Source organism: Manis javanica, chromosome 9 (assembly GCF_040802235.1).
Source record: "Manis javanica isolate MJ-LG chromosome 9, MJ_LKY, whole genome shotgun sequence".
Taxonomy (NCBI): domain Eukaryota; kingdom Metazoa; phylum Chordata; class Mammalia; order Pholidota; family Manidae; genus Manis; species Manis javanica.
In genome coordinates this window covers 118,642,800-118,668,649 of record NC_133164.1, presented here as the reverse complement: position 1 = coordinate 118,668,649, position 25,850 = coordinate 118,642,800, and the positions used below count along the sequence as shown (strand labels likewise).

Genomic DNA, 25,850 nt, shown 5'->3' with positions numbered 1-25,850 from the left:
TTTAAATATATTCAAAATTGAGTTCTTTTAGGTTTCCAAGTTATCACTAATTCAATTGACTAAATTTTTTTACTTTTGATTTTATTATTTGGTCATTCTATAATGATGTATGAAATATTTTGTAACCAGAATGGTAGTTTTGAAATAAGATTTACAGGGAAATACACTTCAACAAGAAACATAATTCTTAGTTATCTGGATATAGGAGTTCTGATCTTACCCTAAGGGGAATAGTGCCCAATTAGAGATCATCATTTTGTTAAAAGAGATAACTTAAAAGAGACTGACAGTGATTGAAATTGAGGTTTCCTCTTGCAACCTTGGGTGGTGTGCAGGGGTGTTTGAGGGGGAGAATTAGTTTACCACCTGAATCACTGGTAATATAAAGCAAGATGCTACTCATATGGGACAACTGGTCACATCTGATCCACTGCCTGTTTTGTAAATAAAATTTTATTGGAACATAACCACATTTACTCATTTCATATTGCCTATGGCTGATTTCATGCTACAACGGTAGAATTGAATAGTTGTGACAAAGGTATATGACCCACAAAGATAAAAAATAAAATATTTACTTTCTGGCCCTTTGCGGAAAGTTTCTGACCCCTGATTTATGTCTATTTACCTATACTATTTCCCTAGTGATAAAATGAGGACATAACTAAACTCAAAATCTTTCTACAAAATATGTACAAACATATATATATATATATATATATATATATAATAATAATGGTGCTAATCAAAAATAACCTGCTCTATAAACAGCTAGCTTTGATAATAATAATGTTAATGAAAATCTAACCAGTAAATGATCATTGATATTCCTTGCTATGGAGTTGTCTTTGTTTGTTTTCCTAATTATTTATTCTGTGTGCCCACACACATTAAAAGCATCTGTGGTCACTCTATAACTTACATTATCTATAACAACCGTTTCTCCAACTTGACTAATATTTAGACATCATGTAAGTAAATGTAATTCTCATGAAATCCCATGACTGACTAAATTATTTTTCTCATGTTGCTTAAGAACATAAGAATTTCTATAAGTCTAAATCTAGGGAGAAGTTCTTATGGTTATAAAGCTTCACAAATATTAATCCAAAATAATGTAAAAATAAAACATAATGTTTTAAACCAATGCTATTCCAATTAATAAAATTAATGTACCAAATGTTCTTTTGATTAAATTGTGCTCACAGCAGGGATTTAATAATGACTGGTTCAGTGTAAGATGCTTTTGAGTTGGCTTGCTTATTCTTTCCACTCTGTGTTATGTCTGCAAATCAGTTCAAAACCAGTCTTGTTTTTTTTCTAAGCTATGATGAAACTTTTGTTCCTACGTCATACCAACACTGCATACTAAGTCTTGTTTTAAATACTACTCAGTGTCAACTTGTTGGAAACAGAAACATAATCACACTTAAAAGATACTAATCTAGAAAATCGAGAGTATTACTTTATTAGAAATAAAAAAGCTATAAACTTAATTACTCAAATCAATCTGATTCACTTTAATTTTAAGGAAATTTCAAATATTTACTTTGAAATTATTCTTTTAGATATGTTCTGCAAATGTGTGGGTTTGTCTACCACATGCCCTACCCTGTATACTGCCAGCCTGCAGTTCCTTTCTATTCTCCTGACTGAAGAAGCAAAAAGGTGTCTCCAGGATAAGGATAAAACGAACTTAAGCTACAGTCCAACAATGGCTTCACTTCTCGATAGGACTCAGGAAAACCAGAAATCTCTAGAACGACTCAATGAAGTAATTCTTCAGGTATGTGATTTCCTGATTTTTCAAAACTTTATTTAGTGTTTAAAATGTATTGATTTTCAGTCTTGGTCACATAAATTTTTTTTCAATCAGTTGAATTAAAAGTAATTAATGCTTTGTGATCATTTAAACAATAAAGAAGTATATAAAGTTAAACATCTCCTTTCCAGTCTCATTCCCCTAATGTTGACCAGTTTCTTTAAGGAGTATAATATAAAAATTCAAAATGAAATATTAGTAATCCAAATCAAGCTGTCTGTTAAAATATTGTGCTGTATCATAACCAAAATGGGTATATTTTAGGAATGTAGGTCTAATTCATAATTTATTGCCATCTTAAAAGACATCGCAGGAAATACATTCACCTAAATGACACTTGAGTTATATAAATGAACGACATGTGTTTACAGTGGTTACATAGAGGTAGGTGGACCTGGTTGGCATGTTTTTGAGAAAATGTTCCCTTTCTAAACCCTGCTGCCTATTATATGTTACACTCTTATTTCTAACAACCCTAAAACATGAACCAATAGTCTTGTCTCATCAAAAGTCATAAAATCAGTAAAGTATTGTAAATTTATAAATAGATTAAAAAAAACCTGGAAGTGTTTCCTAAGCTGCACAACTGCTTTTTGCAAATAGAAATGTTACTAGATATTTCAGTGATAAGAATCTTCCTTTTTAATAATAATCATATGGTTTTATGGTTTTTGTCTTCTCACTGAAAGGTGGAAAAGTCGTAGACTTGTTCGTGAGAGGATTTGCTTGCCCTCCCCAGTCAGCCAGCCACATTTGATAAAGACAGAAGCTTGTTCCGCCTGATTTGTTACCATCCCTTTGCTGCTTAGAATGTGGGGATTTTTGCCCCTTCCCTGCCCGCAGGAGTGATGGCTGTGCAGACCTTTACGGCATGACCGTCTGTGCATGGGCACAGCAGCCTTGACTATGTTGGAGTGCAGAGGAGGCTGGTGGTGGCGACGACAGCTGCCTGGTCCTGCTCGGACCTGCCCTCTGAGGGGTTTCCCGGGGCTCGGAGGGAACTTCTGTCTTGCTCGCCCAGACCACAGTTGCCTTCAAAGCACCAATGAGTCTGATAGAGGGTCCCCTCATTTTCTCCTGTGTCTCCAGCAGTTCCTTCAGAAGCTGCATCTCTAGGGGACAAGATCCGCCAAGCATTCCTCGAAGCCACTTACCCTGCGAAGCCAGCTTCCCTGTAGCTCACTGACTCCACTCAACTTTTCTTAGTTTAAAACCAAATTGGATATGGTCCGAGTGATCTCATTCCCCATCAGATCGACAGGCTTAATTCCCCCTGTGATGAACTGAGTCTGATTTTACACTTTAAAGTTATAGGCAGGAAGCTCAAATTCCCAGCTTCACAGAGGTCCTACCCCAGCCCCTATCCAAAAGTATTATTCATTTCCTAACTGGCTTTGGTGTGGCACTTTCTCCTGAGAAAATACCCTTGCTCATGTTGACATGCTTTCCTCCTCAGGAATTTAAGTGACTCGTGGGGCCCCACATCCATCTCCTTCCACAGTGAGGGCTGCACGCCTGGCCCTTTCCCCTGCCCAGGCCGGAACGCCCAGGAGCTCTGGGAGCTGGACTCCTTGCAGATCACCGTGGGGGCTGCAGCCAGTCCTCCAGGACCTGGTGAAATGCAAACACCTCCAGCCCGGCCAAGCCAAGGCTATTTTATTTCCCAGCTATTTTCTTTTATTTATTGGTGGTTCTGTGTTCCAAGGAACCGCGGTTAGACTCATGATGAATATGGCTCCATGTTGGGATGATAAACCAGATTAAAATAGCATAGAAGGACTGTGTCAAAAGATTTTGCTTTATTTGCTTTGCCCTTATGTTTTCTTTTTTTAATTATTTTTTTTTTGAGAGGGCATCTCTCATATTTATTCATCAAATGGTTGTTAACAACAATAAAATTCTGTATAGGGGACTCAATGCACAATCATTAATCAACCCCAAGCCTAATTCTCAACAGTCTCTGATCTTCTGAAGCATAGCGAACAAGTTCTTACATGGTGAACAAGGTCTTACATAGTGAATAAGTTCTTACATGGTGAACGGTGCAAGGGCAGTCATCACAGAAACTTTTGGTTTTGATCACGCATCATGAACTATAAACAATCAAGTCAGATATGATTATTTGTTTGATTTTTATACTTGATTTATATGTGAATCCCACATTTCTCCCTTATTATTATTATTATTTTTTTTTAATAAAATGCTGAAGTGGTAGGTAGATGCAAGATAAAGGTAGAAAACATAATTTAGTGCTATAGAGGGCAAATGCTTATGTTTTTTAATAATATTTTATATTAGTCATTATAAAAGTTTTTGTTTATAATATTTTGCTGTTACCTTCTTGGCCAAAGAAAGTGAGGTATCCTAGAACCTCAGGGTCTCAATGATTTTCCTAGTGAGTAACTAATCTTCCTGCTTATTCCAGATTACAGAAGATACAAATATTTTGTGTGGATATGGATACATTATAACCAATTATTTTAAACTGTGTTTCCTACTAAATCATACTCCTCTTGTTCATGTAAACAGTAGAATATGAATGACTACGTGATGTTTGTTAGAAGGGCACAGGCAAGGTTTAGACAAAGAAAATAAAAGAAATTGTAGCTGTGACACACTGATGACAAAATGTGTGCTTAACATAAGATGGGACATTAATTAATGAGCTGCTTAAACTATAAACACTGTTTTCTTTGCTCTGCCTGTTAAAAAACATGATGTGTGGATTAAAATATTATTAGAAAACATTAAACAGCAGCACATTAAAATGAATAATTGTTTCTTAATATACGGCCATGTAGGCTATGGATTGTGCCAAGTGTTATATGAAACAAAGCAAAATTCAGTCTTTAAATGACAAGAAATAGTATTCTAAAATTGGTGCCCCTTAAAGGTATATTTAAACTCTCTGTAAAGCTATACTAAAAAAATATTAGATTTGTGACCTTAGCCGTATCACTTCACCTTTTCTGATTCAGTTTTTCAGCTTCAAAAGTGAGAGGATTGTATCACACTATTGAGTTTTAGCCTGCTCTAAAATTTTCCATCCTCTTAACAAATTATTATGTTGTAACTTCAATTAAAATGTCTTGGCAGAGAATCTTTTAACTGGCTGCTTTATAGCATAGCCCCATAGGGTATATGTTGAAAGTTTGCATTTGGTGCTTACATCTTACATAATGTGTAAGTTTATTTTTTCAAAATTCCTTTTGAAGAAATTTCAAGATTTGAATATTCCCTAAGAAACTATTAGCTGATTTTGACCATATAGTATTGAGCACATGTGACTTAGAGGAGATTTTTGCCTTCAAAGTGAGATACTCAATGCGTTTCCTTTGCAAATTATATATAGATAACAAGATTAATAAAAACTGTATAGTAATAGGTTTTGTTTGTAATTGATGTGTCAAATTAATTTTACTCCTTATCTTCGATGTGCTACATAAGGATAGTGAGGCAAGGAAAGAACAAACACTTATGGAGATAAATTTGAGCTAGTGTTTAGTGAATGGTAAAATTCAAGAATAAATCTGTTGAAGAGAAGGCTTATGGATTTGAGATACTGTTGTATTAAAGAACGCTCACTGTAATCAAAAAGCCTGTTCTTTACATTAGTGCCTTCTGGAAAGAAAGCAAAATGTCTTGACTCAGAATTCCCAGATCATTTAATATATGATAAGATATAAAAGAGCATAACATTTACATAAATTACATTGAGTCCTCTTATTTTCTTTCTACTTAAGGTTGACAAAAAGACGTATTGTTTGTTGCTCTGTATCTTCTTCATTTATTTTTCCTCTTTGGTGTGTGTGCATCATGCGGTAGCAAGGGGTCTCACTTCAGCTGCTTGGCCTGGGACCTTAGCCTCAGCCTCCCTGCCTCCAGGCGTCTCCCACTGGCAGCCTTGCTCCTGCTCCGGGCACAGACGCTCAGAACAACTTTTCAGTCTGCACCGAGTGCTACATGGAGAACAGTAGACATTACATCTTGTTCTCTGACCTTCAGTCTGTGTTGAAAAGTGTGTGAATTTACTGTAGTGTAGTCCTGTTTCTGTTTTGATTGTTTTAGTTTTTGGCTTTCATATCTGTTTTTCCATGTACACATTTTAGAGTGCCAGACATTCTGGTAAGTTTCACCAAAGGAGGGGACTGTGCCTTTTTCCCTTCTCTCATTTCTCTCTCCTCAGGGGCGATGACTTATACCTCTTCCGCCTGAATGTTTAGGGTCCCTTCCATGTCGCTAAATAACATGCGTGCATTTCTCTGTCTTGATTATTCCATCTTGGACATTCTCCGTCCCCTCCGTGGGAAAGGGGGCTTAGTGCTGTTTCCAGGCCCTGCCCAGTCACCAGTCTTCATGTCAGCTGGTGCCCAGTGCCCTCCTGGTGTCCCCATTCACCTTCCTCCTGGTCCTTTCTGTGCCCCTCTGCTCTTCCCTGCAGTCTCCCATGTTCCCCTCTCCTGGTTAATGCCCTCCTTTCTCTACAGTCTGTTCTCTAGTAGCTTCCAGAGAAAAGAAAGATGCATCGGAGGTGTTTTTGAGATCGAGACATCTGAAAATCTTTCTATACACATAAATTAAATGTATAGTGTGAGTAAGGGAGAATTTTGATTGGAAATCATTCACTTCAGAATTTAGAAGGCATTTTCTATTCCCTTTAACTTCCATTGATACTGTAGAGAATTCTGAAGCCATTGTGATTTCTGGTTTCTCTCTCCTGGAAGTTTTTAGAGTCTTTTTATTTCTCTAGTATTCTACATTTTCCTAATCAAGTACCTAAGTATGCATTTCATTTGTCTGTTGTGCTGGGCAGTTATGGAGATTCTTTCCATCTGTAAACTCCTAGTTTTTATTACTTTATTGGTATTCCCTCTACTTTGTATGTGCTGAATGTTTGGACTCCTATAAAATTTTCTCCTTCCTAACTAATTTCTTGTCTTATTTTTTCTCTTTTTATTTTGGTTTCTATTTTCTGGGTAGGGGCTTTTCTCAGTAGTCTGGTGATCTTGGTTGTCTGCTCTCTTGAGAGCTGGAAGACTTAAAGCAGGTTGGAAGCCCTGAACATCTCTGCGTGGAGCTCGTCACGGGCAGGCTGTAGTGTGAAGGGGATTCAGCTGGGTCCTGTTATGGTTCTGTCTTCTTGAGCTTGTTGGATTTCCTAGAGAGGAATCTTGCCAGTTACCATCAAGGTGAAAACCAAATTGCCAAGTGTTTTATAGCAAAATAGGAGAATAGAGCTGGGTGGGTCTTAGAATTTATTTCTCATAATTTCACTTAATCCTCCCTGTTTTCAGCTACAAATGTAACTAGTAGAATTTGAGAATGATTGCTGATCTTTCCATGTTGTAAATTTTTTATATAATCTTATCCACACAGAGTATTCTCGAATCTTAATTATTTATCAAATTCCAATGAATTCCATGAAATAGTTGAACTCTGGCAGTATCTTTTAAATAGAGCACAACTTTTATTCACCACAGTCTTGCTCCAGATTAAGTTTTTCTTCAAGGCAGTTTGGTATATGTTCTGTATAGTGCTATGAAGGAAAATCCTCCAAGGATGTCCTGAAAAGAGTCGCTACGAACGCATTGATGTCACTTCTGGCTGTCAGCAGAAGAGCACAGAAGCACGCTTTGAAAGGTGAGCCATATGACTTACCAGCTGTTTCCATGGCTTGATGTCAATTTGTATATTTTAGTGCCTTTTCATTTCAATTTTCTCTGGAATAAGAATGTCAAGAACTTACAATGTCAGTGCCACTAGAAAAAGATAGTTTTTTTTTCCCATAGAGAAACACGGTAAAAATGCATTACTTTGAAAATCTATTATACATGTAATTGTTCTTTGTATAATAATTTTACTCTAGACAATCTATATCCAAATACGAGAGAAGCTTTGAAAAGTAACACAGCAGTCAATTTCATGATAATTAAATATTAGTAACGACAAGAACTGTTGCATAACTGAAAAAACAGACTTTTGATAGTGGCAGCAATAGACTTAGATGACCTTCCATTTCCATGTAAATTTCCTTTCTAGAGTGTTCTAATATTTCATCTGTAATCAGGGAACACAGGTCTTAGAGCTGAAAGAGAGTAACAGCAACATCAAGTCCATTAATTTCCATTGTGATTTGCCATGAAAACAAATTGTGCATGCCTCCGAACAAACTAGATTTGGGGAGTATCACACTAATTGAAAACACTGAAATTGTTTAGTATTTTAGTTTTCTTACGTTATTTTCCTCCAATCCATTAACCTCTCACTGAAAATACTAAAATGAAAGTTTATCAGAAATGTAAAATGTTATTTTTTTTAAAGAATGGGCTGTTATATGTGGCTTTAATAAATTTGGAAATGGAATATCCTTCTGATTGGTTTGGATTTGATCAGCTGCTCTGATAGACAACTGCATGGAGCAGATGAAGAGCGTCAATGCGCACCTGAACCTGGAGTCTCTGCGGCCTGGGAAAGCAGCCCTGAGGAAAAAGGTAGCTGGGTTCTAAGGTTCTGGGCTGCAGGAATGCCGCAGAGACTGTCTCTCCCATGTTTTTCTGCTTATAAATGACACTGATTCTTGATGGAACTGAGTGTCTGATTTAGAATAAAAGTACAGTCAGTGAAATTAATGGAATTTCTACATTAGCTGGTTTGTGTGTGTGTGTGTGTTTCTTAATTCTCGATCTTAAAGTGAGATTTATGTGTTATATATTTTATTGTAAACATTTTGGAGTGTGCTTGATATCTTGCCAGATAGATTTTTCAAACTATAACAAATCTTTCTCTCAAAGCAAATGTAGGTTCACTAGGAATGAGATATGTTACTGAGTGTCCTTTATATGCCAGGCATTATTCTAAACATTTCATATTTATTGTCTCATGAATACTCTACAACTGATAGTTGATAAAGCCAGTATTTGCCCCATATCTGATGGTTGCAGAGCTGCATTCCTAATGTCTGCGTATTTCCTTCCATGACTTCTGAATGTCTCTTCCTACCAGTGAGTCTGCTGGACTCATGTTCAAACTGCACATTCATATAAGCTTAAAATAACAGTTTTTATATAGGAATGAGAGTTAATAACTGTGGTTAAAAAAGTCTGCCACACACACTTACTGAGAAAATAAATGTGTGTGTGCATTTATAAATATGTAACTGTACATACATATGTATATGGCTAAGGCCATGATAGCAGCCATCTGTGTAATAACAGGTTTCTGCTGCCTTTGATAAGAAACCTAGAAAAGACCTTATTTCATAATTTCATTGCTGCAGGGGTTACGTGTTTGTCAGTTTGTTGTCTTGCCTCTTTTCCTCTTTCCTCTCCAGGCAGAGACCCTTTACTTTATCATTGAGAAAGTCAGCCAACACCTGATATGATTGAAAACCAGTCAGGACCTGCTGCCCTTTATTGAGATGAAACATGGAGCCTGTTATATATCCCAGCTCCTCCATGCTTGATAGAATAGGAATAGCTTTTTCATGGTGGATGTGCTTCTTGAGATACAGTCATCGTTCAGAGATCATTAGCTTGTCAGTCCCCTCAAAGTCATGGTGGTCAGGCACGAAGAGAGCATAGCTGCTTTGCAGTGTGACTCAGAAAAGAAATTACTATGTATGCAAAGTGGAGCAAACCATTGTGTTCACATTTTCAACTGCTTTTTGTTTGAACAGGAGGACGGTGTTATTAAAGAGTTAAGCATTGCCATGCAGCTCCTAAGAAACTGTCTTTATCAAAATGAAGAATGCAAAGTAAGTAGAACTACTTCTCAAATTTTTGTCTGCAGTGCTGACATTAAAAATTGAAAACAGTGAAATTGTTTAGTATTTCAGTTCTCTTATGTTCTTTTCCTCTGATCCATTTACTTCTCACTGAAAATACTAAAATGAAAGTTTATCAGAAATACAAAATGTTATTTTTTTTGTATATGAGAAAATATAGGAGGGAAGATGGAAAACTCTTTAGATTTGTTTTGGATGCACAGTTGATTGGTCCTTAAGCTCAACTTTAATTCTCAGAAATGGATGAACCTAATCTTGTTGTAATTCTGCAACACTGATGATATTTCTTGTTTGTGTCAGCATTTTAACTTTAATTTTACCACTGAAACTTTGACCTCAGGCAGCTAAACAAACTTGAGCCTCTTTCTATACTGTTAACCATGTCAGTTGTTTTTTCACGAAGGTGGAAGGATGGCTGTGTACATCTTGTAAGACAGGATTTTTCTCAGAGGCGGTTATCGGACAGTTCTCCAGGGGAATAAGTGGAGAGGTATCTGTAACTATAAGTAAAGGGGACTGTCTCTCCTGCTTCAGAGTAGGAAAATGCTTGCCTCTGTTGCCCAGCGTGGCCCTGTCCACCTAGAAGAGGCTCTTCACTTCCCTCTGTGATGGCTCCCTGTGTCCATTGACTCAGCCCTTCTGTCTGGGAACCACTGAGATGTTTTGCTTTGCCTGTGAGCATTGACACTATCACTTAAAACACTGTTACTACTGTTACACAGGGTACAGTGTAGCGAACACTTTGATTTGTTCATTGTGATACAACACTTTTGAAGCTTTAGCTTTCACACAGAAATTCAGCTGACCTTTGAACAACCTGGGGGTTAGGGCACCAACCCCCCTGCACAATCAAAAATTCACGTATAACTTTTGACCCCCGAGAAACTTAACTACTAACAGCTTACTGTTGCCCAGAAGCCTTACTGATAACAAATAGTCAATTAACACATATTTTTTATGTTTCGTGTATTATATATGTATTTGTACAATAAAGGAAGCTAGAGAAAAGAAAATGGTTTTTTAATTTATCACAAATCTCCAAAAATTTTTCCAATATAGTTATTGAAAAATTTGCATGTAAGTGGGCCTATGCTGTTTAAGAGTCAGCTATACTGTAGAAGATGAGTAAGACAAAGATATGTTGTAGAAGCTTCTGTTTAAAAAAGTTTCTTAACCGTTTTTGTTTTTACTGGAGAAAAACATACTGTATCTGGAAAATGAACATTTTGAACATATCTTCCTTAAATTGTGTTAAATAATTTGTTCAAGATACATGACTAACAATTTACATCTCAAAACATTTTGATGGGAATTAAGCAAAATTCCTAATGTATGAACTTATTACTCAAAATAGTGGTGTCATTTATACTAATTTCTACTAAAAAATTAATTAAATAAACCTATACTAAATATATGATCCCTTATGCTAAAATAGTATCCTGTGACTGGGTGCAGCTAGTAACAGTCACCCATGACACCTTACTCAGGGAGTTCTTTGGAATATTTTCCAGGTAAGATTTGCTTATATAGATTTATGAGACACTAGCCTGGGTCCCGGTTGTAAATACAGTGTTCACATTTGCATTACCTTAGCCATCTATAAAAGTGTAGTCTCTTTATAGAAAGTCAAAGCATTTCTGCCTTTCCAAGTTGTCTAATAAGGAATAAATCTAAAGAAGAAATTTAGATTACTCTCAGATATAAATGTAATCCTATGGGGTAAAGAATCTTAATTTCTTTTCCTGTTCCAGCTTACCTGATGTGCATGGCACATTCCCATTACTGTGTGGTCGCTCTTGTGGTGATCCACCGAGCCACCCATGCCCACCCCTTCCCCGTGTCTCTCTATTTTTAACATTAAGAAGTTTTTATACTGGGAATGGTGACTGTGAGGTAAGTGAATTGATCAGTGAGCGAGGTTAGAGGTACAGGATCATAGAGGTCAGGCGAGATGATAAGACTCCAGTTGGGGAAGGTACATTGAGATAATAAAGAGAAAAAAAAGAAATATAGAATGACTTCCAGGTTCTACTTTAATACAAGAATTAAACATAATAGACTAAAATATAGATATGAGAGATACTAATATTTGGGTTTGCACGTAAGTGTTTTGGGCACATCCGAGTGGGAAATGGCCGGTAATCTGTGCATTACATGGGTCTGGGGCTCTGAAGGGCGGTACAGGCTGCGAATGTCAGGAGTTATCAGTGTGCAGATGGTGTTTGTAGCTGTGACTGTTGTTGGAATTTCCCAAGTGAGCGCATAGTGAAAGCTTAGGTCATGTCCTTGGAAACTGTACCATTTAAGTGAAGGCAGAAGACAACACTGATGGGAATGCTGGAGAGAATATGGAGTTGACCCAGGATAGGGGGGCTCACGGAAGTGAAGAAAAAAGACCTTTAATGGATGCCACAGTGCCTGAGAGATTAGTAACTGCCAGGACAGGAGTGGTCTGACTAGCATCATCCGGACAATATAAATTGAAGTAAGCTGAAGATTAAGTAAGAGATGGGAAGTGACAGCAAGGAGAGTGGTCTTTCTAGAAGCTCGGTCAGGAAAAGCAGCTTTAGTAATTTAGGACATACAACATTAAAGGAAGTTAATCTGTATATTTGTTTCTCCTAACATGTAAACTGCTTGAATGTAAACAGAAATGAGCAAATTAGAGACTAGTTATTAAAGAGACAGGGAGAAAAGAATTAATTGGTGGATGAAGATGTGCAGGCAGGGCTGTGTTGCAGAACATAGACGGATGCATCAGCCTCTGACGACGAGGAACTCTGTTTCCACCTCCAGGCAGGAGATTGAAGGGCGGGGCCGCGAGTAACTGTGTGGACAGAATGGCAGAGTGTGAGAAGCTCACAGCTCGTCATTTGTCCCCTGGGAAGCAGGAAGCAAGGGCATCTCCTGCAGCTGCAGGGCTGTGTTCCAGGCTTGTGGAGAGTGGGGAGAATGGGGAACCACTTCCCACTCTCTTCCACCATGGATGCTGCTTAAAAGTGGATAGGATAGAACTGTTTGTTGTATATGTGCCTATGAATTGCCTGTAATTCCTGCTCATTTAAAAAATTGCTACATTTCTTATACTTTATCCATATATTGTCCCAGTGGTAATTGATCTTTGTAATAAGGACTATGAGTTACTAAGAATTTAGTTTAACCTAATATTTTGACTGAATTTTACTATATTCAAATTATTAAAAAAAAATCTTCTGATCTATTTACCTAGCTACACACACACACACACACACACACACACACACACACACCACACACACACACACACACACACACACACACACACACACACACACACACGGCAGAGGGGAGAACTCACAGTTGATCAGAATTGTTTGCTTAACCAGAAAATCTACTTTCTTAGCCAGATCAGAGCACTTAAAAGAATTTATGCAGTATTGTTGTTTTGCTTAATTTACATGTTCAGAAGCTGTTTTCCTACATTTCTTACCTAAATTGCATATCCGGGCCACTCCAGTGTTAGGAATGGTGGGGCTCATGGCCGGGGCAGTTGTAGGGCAAGGTGCTGGATCTTTGCAGCATTCCTATACCAGCTCACACTGATGAGAACAAAGAGAAACTCAGTTTTGTCTCCTTATATTGGTGACAATTTGTTTAGATTTGATTTTAATACTATATTTTCATTTATTTAGGCTAATGCTGTCTTTACTTCTTTTCCACAACAGGAAGCAGCTCTTGAAGCTCATCTTGTCCCAGTCTTGCACTCTCTCTGGCCTTGGGTTTTGATGGATGATTCATTGATGCAAATTGCCCTGCAGCTGCTTTGTGTCTATACTGCAAATTTTCCAAGTGGTAACTAGAATTCACTACTGCCTTTCAATAATATACTAATATACTTACAATGTTGTTAAATTGGACTTGAAAAACAAGTATGCATTTGGAAGTGTTTCTTCTGTTTAAAGAGGGTATGTTGATTAAAGACAAATTTTCTTGAGTATTATAAGAATAGACAGATATTTTAGTATATTTGTTGAGGTAAGAAGACTCCTGAGACAGCTCAGAGAATAGACAGGGAGAAACTGACCTGATTATATGGCAGTGGAAAATTGAATTTAATGGGAAAATTGAGACAGTGAAAATTATGATGTAAGACTTTGAAAACCAGGTAAAGGTTTAATTTGTATAAATCCTACAGCAGGAGACATGCATGAGGAAACAGAGCAGGAGACATGCATGAGGAAAGGTAGTTCTAGATACAGTTGCTCTGATGGTTAATGTCACTGGGGCACCTCTTTCATTCATTCATTCATTTGACAGGCATTTTACTGAGCGCCTACTGTAGGCCATGCACTGTTAGAGGCCAGTAACTATGAGTGAGCAAAGGTGAGCACGGCCGAGGTGATTTGAGAAGAGGATGTGTGAGATGGGTGTGTGAGCAGAGGGAAGGCAAGCCTGCTTGGGAGGTGAAGCGGGACTGCTGGCAGCATTCATTTCCCATTTAAAACTAAATTCATTGTCTAACAAGCCAGCAAGTTCATGTGCTTTCTTCTAGCAACATTCAGCAGCTAGCTCAGCACCTGGGTTCTCCAAATATGCAACGATACACAGAGAGGGAAAGGACTGGCGTGTTTCTGCAGCGCACCAGCTTGTCTCGCCTGCACCAGACAGACCTTTGGGCCCCCTGGGCCCCCAGTGTGGTGCGGGGCATGTCCTTGTTTCAGTCCGCTGTCACTGACTTCCTCGTCCGCACCTCTGCCCAGACAGTCTGCCTTTGCTTGGCCCTCTGGCGGGGTGACCGGCATCTGTAGCCATCTCTGGAGTGCTGCACCTGTCTGCATGTTGTCCTTGACCCTACCCTTCACTCCTTGATTTGGGATTTGGCGAAGTAAGAAGGAAAAAATCAGTTGATAAATAATGAGCAAAAACCTCCACATACTTTTGAAACTTATGTATGTGGTTTCTTTTGAAACTATAATCTGTGTAACTTTCACCTTAAAATTGATATAAAAATTAGAATGTGGTTAGGTAGAGGAGAAACTCCTTTCCTGTCTGGTTTGTTTCCAAGCAAAACCACACATAGTGACAGTTTTATGTAACAGTTAGTGGCAGTCTTGGTATTTGGGTACTGCTGTGTAGTGTGAATACAAGAAAGATCACTATATTTATTTGTATTTACTTGCCTTTTATGAATTTATTTTACAAAATATATTTGATTCTTATCTAATTACATGTAACCTGGCCTTCTTGCATGGACTTTCACAAGTTCATCACACCTTAGGTATATGTTATAATAAGGTAAAATGAATTGCAGTCCTTTCATGATTAATTTTCTCCTTGATAAATCCCATAGGGTTATTTAACTTACTGAGAAGACACTGGACTCTGAAAAACCAGTTGACATTCTCTGGCTTTCGCTGCTTATGCACTTTGTGACCTGAGCAGGTCACTGACTTCTCTGAGCTCCATACCTTCATGTAGCATATATGGCAGGTCGCATTCGGCCTGTGCTCACCCACCAGGGTTAACATGTTCCTCATTTTGTTCCTTCTGTAAAATGAAGACATGAGACCAAGCTACCTCCCATTTGTAAAATTCTGTTTTTCTATATAGGCTTTATTTGGATGTCTTCTTTAGGAACCATTAAAAAAATTAGGCTTCTTTTATGCTTTTTTTTTTTCTCTTTTTAAATAAGCCTAGTGTTCTTAAATGCTCTGTTGAGATCATTGGGACCTTAATGAGGACAGTAAATCTATTAGGGTGAATGTGGACATCAACGTGGTTCTTCAGTGCTAATTTCATTTCACAGGTTAATCGCTGAGTCATCTGATAGGTAGATATGCCTATGCTTTATGGCTTAGTTTTCTAATTAAACAGTGAAACTGAGAAGACATTGTGATAGGCTGTTATTTTTTAAGGTTGCAGTTCTCTTTATTGGTCATCTTCTGGACAACATCCTGTTCAAGCTGCGTGTAGAGGGGCCCCTGGCAGCTCCCTCATGCTGTGTGTCCTGAAGCTGGCCTCCCAGGTGCCCCCTGAGAACACTGGGGTTCAGCAGATGGCTTTTATGTTTCTCTCAAACCTGGCCTTATCTCATGACTGTAAAGGAGTAATTCAAAAAGTAAGTACTTCAACTCTCCTCCATACCATGAAAAAGATACTCAGTGAAATAATCCTTCCAATCAAGGACATGTGTGAAAAGTTTAGAACTCAGTTTCTGGTATTAATTCATTATGATTTTAAGACATTTTCTTTTAAAGGATTGTAAACAGATTAAGAAGTTCAATTTGTATCTGTAAAGATTCAAATATCCTCAGTACTCCCAAAGTTGTTACCTTGTATCCAGGACTGGTTTGGATTTTGTTTCTTTTTCCTCCCTGTAGGGTAGCTTTTAATGAGTAGCAAAATTGCCAGAAGGCAGACAGAGAGACAAAACTCAGGAGGCCTGGAATAACCCCCAGCCTGAATTACCAATCCTAAATCATTAAGATTGGCTGCAGTTACTTTAGCCATGTCAGGAAGGAATTAGTAAGAATTAAAATTCGAGCACTGTTTTTTCTCCTTAACTTTTCACTTACACCTGGAAACGGTGCAGAGAGAGGTCTGGAAGGTACTGGGAGGAAGGCGAAATGAAGGGCTGCATGCTCCAAGGGACTGTGAAATAATGAAGAGACTCAGGAAGAAAATAATGCTCTCTCTGTTTACCCGCAGAGTAACTTCTTACAGAACTTTCTATCTCTAACATTGCCAAAAGGAGGAAATAAACACCTCAGTAATCTGACCATTCTTTGGTTGAAGTTACTCCTGAATATATCATTTGGAGAAGATGGGCAGCAGATGATTCTGAGGCTCGATGGCTGTCTGGACTTACTCACAGAGATGAGCAAATACAAGCACAAGAGAAGCCCTTATCTGCCTCTTCTTATTTTTCATAATATTTGCTTCAGTACTGCCAATAAACCCAAGATCCTGGCTAACGGTGAGTGTTTATGTCATACACCGTACTCACGTGCACAGGCACCCATTTATATGTGTGCTATCCAGAGAGCATCGTAGAGCATGCCATTCAGATTAAAATGCAAAATAGTTTTAGAAATAATTTCCCAGATATTTATTAAACACCCACCAAGTTCAAGGCACCCTGGGAGGCAGAGGTTGTGGGAATGAATCAGGCGCGAAGCAGCCCTCAACCAGCCGTCGAGTCTTGGGGGGTTGGCAAGACACGCCACTGATGGACACGCTGGATCCGGGGGGGTCGCAGTGAGGAGGTGGGCGTGCACCCTGCCTGCCTCGCCTCTGCTCCTCCGCGGGCTCCTCCGGTGCTGCCTGCCAGGGGGGCCTTTCCACGCCACCCTGTGCCAGCTGCCACCCCGCGCCCTCCTTCCTGCCACCTCTCCCTCCCGCCCCCTCCCTGTTCTGTTTCTCTCCACAGCTTCCCCCGGCTGATACCCTGTGTGTTTCAGGGTCTGTCTTTTATTCCTAGTCTCTCCACACTAGAACCTAAGTTCTTAACAAGCTCTAGAGGGTTTAGTCGCTGTTTGTTTTATCTGTAGCACCTAGAATTGTGCCTGTCGCCAGTGAGCACTCAGGTGACTGACTGCTGGGTGACTGACTGGGGGACGCCGGGCAGGCAGGGGGGGCAGGCCCCGAGGCCCCCTGGGGAATGTCGCTTCACAGACGAGGGGAGGATGGGTGGGGAGTCAGAAAAGTTTAAACAGAAAGAGAGAAATGGAAAGACTGTTTCTGCAACCATGTGCCGTTTCTGTGAGGACTGTGTGGGTTTTATGGGGGGTTTTATAAAGAGACATTGTCATGAAAAGAAGTGACCTGTTGGGCGGTGACGCCTGCCGTGCCCACCCAGGGTTGCGTGGGGCTGCCTGGCTGGGTCCAGTTTCTTCAGGTAGACGATGACCACCTTCCTCTCGCCTTTGCTAGAGATCAGGTCATAAACACACCAAGTGCCTAGCACCGTTTATGGTGCATCATAGATGCTCCGGATACATTATCCCTCTTCTCTGTTCATCTTTTCCACTTAACTCCTTTGAGCTGCTTTCCTGTGAAACTCGGAGTTTTCCAAGTGAATGAAATGATTCTGCTTACATTCTGCCATGTGTGTAGTCGTGATTTTGTTCTTCTGATGGTAGTTGTTACGCTGCCGGAAACGCAGGGGAAGGTTCTAGAAGTTCAGTCAGCCTTTAACTTACCGTGAACTACCCGGGGATCCGCACTGTGCCTCCGCGTATCAGCGGCCCTGTCCCGGCGGTGGGGAGGGGTGCGCGTCAGTGCGGGTGGGGTGTTGTTTCATCTCCCTTCACTGCAGCTGCCGCAGGCCTGGCATTCGTAGGGTGCGGGTAAGGATGAGTGCGACCTCCCAGGGCAGGGTGAGCCTGGGTGAGACATCCGCCCCCATGCCTGGGGGTCACCTTCTTCACCATCCTTAGAAGAAGTTTACTCCTCGGGTCTGACTGACTGCAGTTATATTACTGAGGGAGTTGGCAAAAGGAAAGGTTTTTAGGGAACTGAAGGAGAAGTCTGCATTTGCCACTGTTTTTCATATCCCTCTGGATTTATTTTTGGCATTTCCTTGTATCAGTGCCCTCTCTCTCCTTCATTTGCTTAAAGCAAACAAACTTTTGGAAAAAAGGAGCTTCCCAGCTGCCCAGATGCAAGATCAGGGGCCTCAAGCAGGGATGGGGGGCAGCAGCCGTGCACTTCGTGGGCCCGGGAAGGCATGTCACAGGCACGGCCCGCCATTTGCATTTGGGTTCCAGAGGAGGGTTTAGGGGAGTCAGCTGGCTTACAGATGTACCAGGTAAGGCTGCATGAGCGGGACTCTGATCAGCTGTGCCTTCACATCTGGTGTAGATGGTCAGGAATAGAAGGGGCAGTGGGGCTTGACCTTGCTGTTAGGAACTCCTTGTTTCTGGAAATGTCAGACTAGATCTCCTCTGAAACAGCAAAAGCATAAAATATAGTAAAATTCAGCCCCCCAAAAAATCAAGGAGCTGAAAAGATAGTGGGAAACTTCCAGACCAATTTTGATGGAAAGTCTGTGCCCAGAGAGGTAAGAAGTATCTGTATTGAAAACTCTTTGCCTCAAGGACATTTGCTAGCACTGTATGCTTAGCTTTTGTTCACGTGAGCCTGGGGTCAGGGGACAGAAGTCAGGGCTCCTCAAGAGGGGGGTCCATGGGTCATCCTGCCTCTGTTCAGTTGGAACTCCAGAGAACCAACCCTTCGGAGAAGATGAATCAGTATTTATTTGGTCCGTCAATCCTCATCCTGGTGATCTATACAAAAAACAGATGTGTGAGAGCGGACCCCACAGACTCTGCCTCCCAGCTCTGCACCCCAGGGCCCCATGCCCTTGCTTTGAGCTGATCCTTGGTGGGCAGGGCGTGCCTCTGGCTGCTGGTGGAAGCAAACTGCCACTCTGATAGATGGAGGGCAAGTTCATACCAGGCCTCAGGGAACCTCCATAAATAATTTTTCATTAAGTATTAACTAGTACACAGGAAATGGGACCAAGCACATCAGGAAACATGGCAACATGAGCGGGAACTAGCAGGGGAAAAAATTACCGACTGATCTGCCTAGATTTCAGATACTGGAATAAAAATACAGTTTTTAAAACAAACTTAATTGTACCACATTTAGATAAATAAATGACAAGCTTAAAAATATTTGCAGGGATTAGAGAACTGAAAAATTGAAAATTTGAAGTAAGAGCCAAACAAATTCTAGAACTTTATTGTCCAATATGATAATCATTTAGCCACCAGTAACTACTTAAATTTAAATTAATTAAAATACTCAGTTTGTGAGTCACACTAGCTACAAATGTCTACCAGCTGCCTTAGTACACAGCTCACATACAACTGTTTCCATCATTGCAGGAAATCCCATTGGACAGCACTATTCTAGAACTTCAAAGTAGCCAAAAAACTCCATGTACATGTCTGGCAGTAAATTAGGCATAGCAGAAGAGAGAATTTAGGAATTAGAAGACAGACCAGAAAAACAATTCCAGAATGCAGCCCAGAGAGCTAAAAAGATGAGAAAGGATTAAGAGAATAAAGGCTAAGTGACACAGCAGATACATTGAGAGAGTCTAGCTGTGTATTTCATTGAAGTCCTTAAAGGAGAGAGGAAATACTGGAAACAATGATGACTAAACATTTTAAGAACTGTTTTAAGACGTGAATTCACAGATTCAAAACCTAGATAATTCCGAGCAGAAAAATAAAAACAAATCCACTCCTACACACATTATAGTGCATCTATAGAACAGTGAAGAAAAGATTAACTAGATACTTGCCCTGGCAAAAATAACTTTAAAAAGTTATTCAAGAAAAAAAAAGCCCAGTAACTATGAAAAATGTTGATTTAATCAGAAATCTCACTAGATAGAAAGCCCTGGGTCAGGATGGCTTCACCAGTGAGTTGCACTGAACATTTAGGGAACCAATAATTCTAAACAAACTCCAGATCTTCCAGAGAGGGGACAAAGAGGAAATAACCTCCTCATTTTGTGAAGCTAGCATAACTTTGTTGGCAAAATGTGGCAAAAACAGAGTGCTCTGGTAAATGTTTAAGTAATGGCTTTTGGGGGATGAACAGGGACTGGGATACATACTGAATATATAGAAATTTCATTATATATATAAGTGGATATATACATTTGTGCATTTTACTGTATAATGAGTGTGTAGCACATAATTCACAGATTGCCACATAGTCACAGGACTTCACTGTCAGTTCTGTATGGCCGGCTGATAGTCACAAAACACTTGCATTGACTTTTGCGGAACTTTTGTATCTGTGGCCAGTCTGTGGTTGCAGTTCAGTCATGATTTGACAAATGGGATTGCATCCCAATCTGCTCTTTTCCCCATTAAGTTTTTTATGAAATCTGATGTGTAATACACAGTTAAAACTATTTTTCACCCTTAGGTAAAATATATTCATAAAACCGAAATCTCTTTCAACTTTACCACTAATTCAACTCTGATTTGTAGCATTTGTTGATTTTAATGGTGTAAATGAAAATCTTACTACAGCTAATTTCAAGCTACCAACTTGATCCCTCTAAACTTACAGTTAAATCAGTTAAGAGGTAAACATTCAAAACCCATCACTTTGTGTTTAACAACTTTTTACTGTTTATTCTCTTCAGGATTTTTATATGTTTATAAGGGACTTCACTTCATACCAATTTGTTAAACTTGAAACTATATTTATGAAATAAAAAATATTTCATAATGTGTTTTGGAAAAATTCATCTATTTGCATTATCAGAGAAGCATCACATTGACATGTATATGTGTTTTATTAAAATTTCTTAAGAGATAGTAACTGACAGGAGTGCTTATAAACTTATTTGGATCATGGGTCAGATATTCTGAGTGGTGTAATACGTAAAAATATCACTTGATGATACTCAATTGGAACAAATGGAAATCAGCCTCCCATTTGAAGGGGTGCCCTAGGGGTACCAACTGCCACCCGTCACCTCACATGATGAATTTTATCTGATAGTTGTTTGTGTAGGCTAGTTATGGGTAGGTTATGATTCAGGAAAGGCAAGGGGAACCAGGGAATATAGGTGGGAGGTAAGGCAGGAGGGGTCGTTGGCAGGAAAATGACAGCACCTTCCACGCTGTCCTCGTACTGCACAGAATTCACTTTGTGAAGCAGTTTTTTTCTCTGTAATAGATTTTAAATTCCTTAAATTTCTTTAAAGCTTAATTAGTATCACTTAAAGGAAGTTTTTGTTTGTTTTAATTATGGAATCTTTCATCCAGCTATATTTTTTGAGCCCCTAAAATAAACTGGCTCTGTGATTTGCGTATCCACCAGTGAGCAGACACAGACCCTGCCCTCAACCAGGTTCCAGTTCAGTTAGATGCACCCTGTGGGGTGGGGAGGGGCTAATGTACACAGAGAGAGTCCCCAGTAACAACAGTTTCACCTTTAAAAATGCAACACCTTTTAAAAATCACATACTTTAGAGCAAAAATAATTTGATAAGTTTAATGACCTATAAAAATAAGTAGTAATATAGGTTCATATCAGTTCTGAACCACGCCGATGGTCTCCTTGGAACTAGTCATCTCTGAATCTTCATTTAAAATGAGCGGGGTGCTGGAGGTAACGCGTGAGTCTCGACCCCAGACTCTGGTGAGCCTTGGAAAAAGGGGCAGAGCATGTGTCGGTAAAACTTTAAATCAGCTTTTCCTCTGGGACACACACACGGCACACACATGGCAAAGCCATTCCTCTAAAATGTTTAGTTGTTTTTTAGAAGGCTTAACTAATATGGTATTTCTTAATTATTGCTTTATATAGTAGCCCATGCTATTGATAGGTTTGAATAATAGTCTTTATAGTTTATTAAGAGCAAATCTGTTTTCTTGTACATAAAGGAACAGCTCATTAATACCTCACTGTGTAATTACTTCTGCACTGTTGTTGTCTTTAAATGAATGTGTCTTTTGAATTAGAACCAAAAAAATAAGGTGACTAGAGTTTCCTGGGCCCAAACCAAATTCGTTTTGTGGTTGTACTCCAACATGTGGCATGAAAGATTGTTTTTGCCATAGTCTGGTGATACCAACTCTGTATTCTTATGGGAAAAAAGGGAGTATTTGACTAGTCCAAGATTAGAATACAATGTAATGTCTGGAACTGACCTTTTTTTTTTTTTTTAATGTGTTTATTATTAGAAAAAGTTATTAGTGTGCTAGCTGCCTGTCTGGAAAGTGAGAATCCACATGCTCAGAGGATTGGAGCAGCTGCGCTTTGGGCTCTGATTCACAATTACCAGAAGGTCAGTTTTGAGAATCGTCACATCTGGGGGGCAAACACCAGGCCTCGGACGACATACCCAGGGGCGTCAGATTATCAGCGAGGGGAAAATGAAGTCAAAGACCTGCGCTGTCTTGTGCATCATATGATTAGCCACCTGTTGGTATCTTTTTCATTTAATCCTTTCAACAGGATGTCTCATTTCAGAAGAGTGTCTCTTTTGAGTGAATGTTCCCTGTTAATATAAACTGATTTGCCATATTGGTGTTAATGCTAGTATAGATTGTTTCTACTATAAGATGCATCAAGGGAAGATGCATCTTGAAACAAAAACAGATAGTGAAGTTGTGCACAGTTGTGCGGTTCCCCTCGCTCTGGTATGCCCTGGCTCTGAATTGTGAAGTAAGCTCAGTTCTCTTGAGGCTGCAGCACAGGGCTGCCCAGAGGGAAGAGCGGACAGGTGGGGACTTGCGCCTGCTGTTTTTCTGGCTTTCAGTCTGCTTTTCCATTGCAGACACCTCCCTCCTGAGAGAAATGGCGATGTGTATCTGGCGATGAAATAGTGGCCACGTGGCAGTGTTAGGATAGACGGTCGCCCCCCAGTGGTGCTCTCGGCTGCTTGCCCATCGTCTGTGCTGCCCGTGTTCCCCGCGGGCCTCAGTGCACACAGGACAGAGGCTACTCCTGTCCTTTTACCCAGATTTCCCAGGGCTTGGCACAAGACTTGGCACTCTGTAGTCACCTAGTAAATATTTCTTGACCAATGGGTAATGTTTGATATACTTGATTTGAAATCTGAGGTTTGAGAGAATATGCAATAACGAAACTAAGATTGGGTAGTTTAAAATAGCAGGTTGAGATTGGGAGAAAAGGAGGATAAAAGGGTAGAGAAAGAAGTGAGTTAGATAGGGAAGGGTGCAGGCGATTGCACAATGGGATGTACTCATGTAATTCTCTAGCAATATTATTTCGTAATATCCTGCTTAGTTCTGTAGTCAGCAATGGCAGATTAGTAGTGAGGTGTCCTGATCCTCAACAACATGGGCATGAATCTAATGAGTGGATTGTTTTCTGTTCTCTCCAGGCCAAAACAACTTTGAAAAATCCGTCAATAAAAAGAAGAGTGGATGAAGCATATTCCTTAGCAAAGAAAAGTAAGTTTTACTATTAAGGAATTTACAGTTAAACTTGGAAGCTATTAAGTGAATTCTTTGATTAATGAGATATTTGGACAGTGCACAGCAAAATGACAGTTTTCTACAGTGATGTTGGGGGGCTTTTGAGGTGGAAGCATTGTAAAATGTGCCAGTATTTGGTTTGTGCTTTTTGTTGTAACATTTTTTAAATAATAAAATGTTCTGATAGATGAAAGTTTGAGATACAGTAGTTTCTTAAACCACGTCTGTGATCTTTCTCCAAGTCATTTTTTTCTTGCACTGAACTTCTTTTGCCAGTTGCTACCACTGTGCTGAAGTGTGTTTGTAGGTGAAAAGAACTGGGCCCAATTAGAATTGACCTTGAACAGAAAACTTTGATGTGACATCAGGCGCTTGAGTCACAGTCACCTGAGAGTAGCCCCTACCGCCCCTGTATCTCCTCGGCCCTGTAATGTGATCATAGGAGGCCAGGTTTTCTTTTCAAAGCACATTTTTCATTTTTAGTCACACCAGTGTTCAATGAGCATTATTCTCTGAACATTTTTTTGTGCTTTCCTGTGCTGTACTGGGTCTGTTGGTTATTAATTTGTGTTTTTATAGTATGATTTTTTCCAATTGGTTTATGGTTTGTTTCAAACTGTGACTATGAGTTCCTGGAAGTAGTGAATAATGGAGTTAAACTTAGTTAAATTTAGTTAGACTCTCGTTCACGCATTAGGAGGGATGGTCCATGAAAAGACCAAGGCTTTCATTTGGGACCATAGGTGACGCTCTCCATTGTGGAGGTGTGTTATTTTTGTTCATACTCTTTGGGTAAACCTCTAATACAAAATAAATATGAGTTGTGTAAGTTAACTACATTTGTTAATGTAAAATATTCTCATAATGCTAGTACCTCAAGAACTTCAGTAGAACTTTAAGTTACATATAAATACTAGCTGTGTACTTGTGTCTGTGTGTCCCACTCTTAAGTGCAGTGCTAAGTTTAACAAACTTTTCCATACTCTTACTTTTATATCAGCTTTCTCAAGCTCAGAAGAAACCCCTCTAAATGTCTATTATTTGAAATGTCTTGAGAACCTCGTGCAGCTGCTGAACTCTGCTTGAGCGCCATGAGATGGCCCGCCTTGCACCGGCGGCCACTGGACAGGTGAGCCAGACTTGAAGTAAGCGTTGTGCGTGTGGCAGGTGTTACCAGGAGACGTGCTAAATCTCTGCAAGGCGTTGATGCCCTTCCTCCCTGTAAGACAGAGAGCTGGTGACATTCCAGCTGTGTCCCTTCATTCCAGCTTTCTGTAAGTGAGAGCAGCTGACGAGAAGATGATGAATAAAAGGCATAGGAAGTCCTGGGAACATACATATTTTTACCTTTTTCCATGCAATTTGTTTGTAAAAATCCTATTTAACAGTTATTTAATAAAGTAAATATTTTTAGAAACTGAAAATTGACTAATACTTGCCTGCAGACTTTAATCAGTCTCATGAATACATGTTTTAGTTTTGAAATAAGATACTGTGATCTGATTTTTTTTGTTTTAATCTTCTAAATGAAATTTGACTCTTGTCAATATAATTCTTATTTTTCAAACCTTTATATTGTTCAGAGCATACACATTGGTGAAGGGGTATTTGTATGTCAATGTGCATAATTTTTGGAATAGCTTTTTATGCAGTTTTTGGTGTTATTAACTCCTTCCCATATGATTTATTTATAAATCTGTCATTTTTATTATTTCTACCTTCCAACTTCTGGAGTGCTGTAAAATAAAGAAGAAAGAAATAGAGTTTATGGTCATGTAGGCCTGGGTTCAAATTTTAGCTCAGCCAAAATATCATGAAAACAAGACTGAAAAATTTAGCAGGAACAAGTTCTGTCAGGTACTTGGTGATATAATTCTTAATCAGCATGTAATTTTGAATGCAGAGCTTAAATCGAAATCAGTTATTTAAGCTAGAAGCGTGAGTACAAAATATGTTAGATTCTGAAATAGAGGCAGATAAATTTATAGTGTCTGGAAATTATTGATTAGAGATCTGAAAAAAAATAAATGTAGGAAGTTCAGAAGTTCCTGGGCAGCCCGAGTTAATCTGGAGCAGTGAGCATGCCAATATTCTGAAAAACTCACCAATTCTAAGAGCAGGAGTATTAGTAGTTATTTCTACCTTTTCTCCTGGTTTCTTACATTCTATGCCATTTCCTTGGTATTTTCTTGGTATTTATAATCCCTCACTGATGAATAATGAGATGGATTTCTTTGTAATTTCCATTCAAAAAGCTGCGTCACAGGCACTATACTCAGAACAT

The 25,850-nt window shown here is 39.3% G+C and overlaps 1 protein-coding gene across 3 annotated transcripts in view; it reads left to right on the top strand.

Annotated features, from left to right (window-relative positions):
• RTTN (rotatin) overlaps positions 1–25,399 on the top strand; it is a 130,317-nt gene extending 104,918 nt beyond the window's left edge. For 2 of the 3 annotated variants that reach the window (XM_037000755.2, XM_073213206.1), the window contains exons 40-49: positions 1,569–1,786; positions 7,357–7,462; positions 8,216–8,313; positions 9,498–9,575; positions 13,310–13,436; positions 15,500–15,702; positions 16,293–16,560; positions 22,307–22,410; positions 23,473–23,542; positions 24,567–25,399. In XM_037000755.2, the coding sequence (XP_036856650.2) occupies positions 1,569–1,786; positions 7,357–7,462; positions 8,216–8,313; positions 9,498–9,575; positions 13,310–13,436; positions 15,500–15,702; positions 16,293–16,560; positions 22,307–22,410; positions 23,473–23,542; positions 24,567–24,652 (1,358 nt within the window). In that variant the 3' untranslated portion in view covers positions 24,653–25,399. Of the gene's footprint in view, positions 1–1,568; positions 1,787–7,356; positions 7,463–8,143; positions 8,314–9,497; positions 9,576–13,309; positions 13,437–15,499; positions 15,703–16,292; positions 16,561–22,306; positions 22,411–23,472; positions 23,543–24,566 lie in introns of those variants that run through there. The other variant, XR_012121272.1, reaches the window with a different exon arrangement.
• The last annotated feature ends 451 nt before the right edge of the window (positions 25,400–25,850 follow it).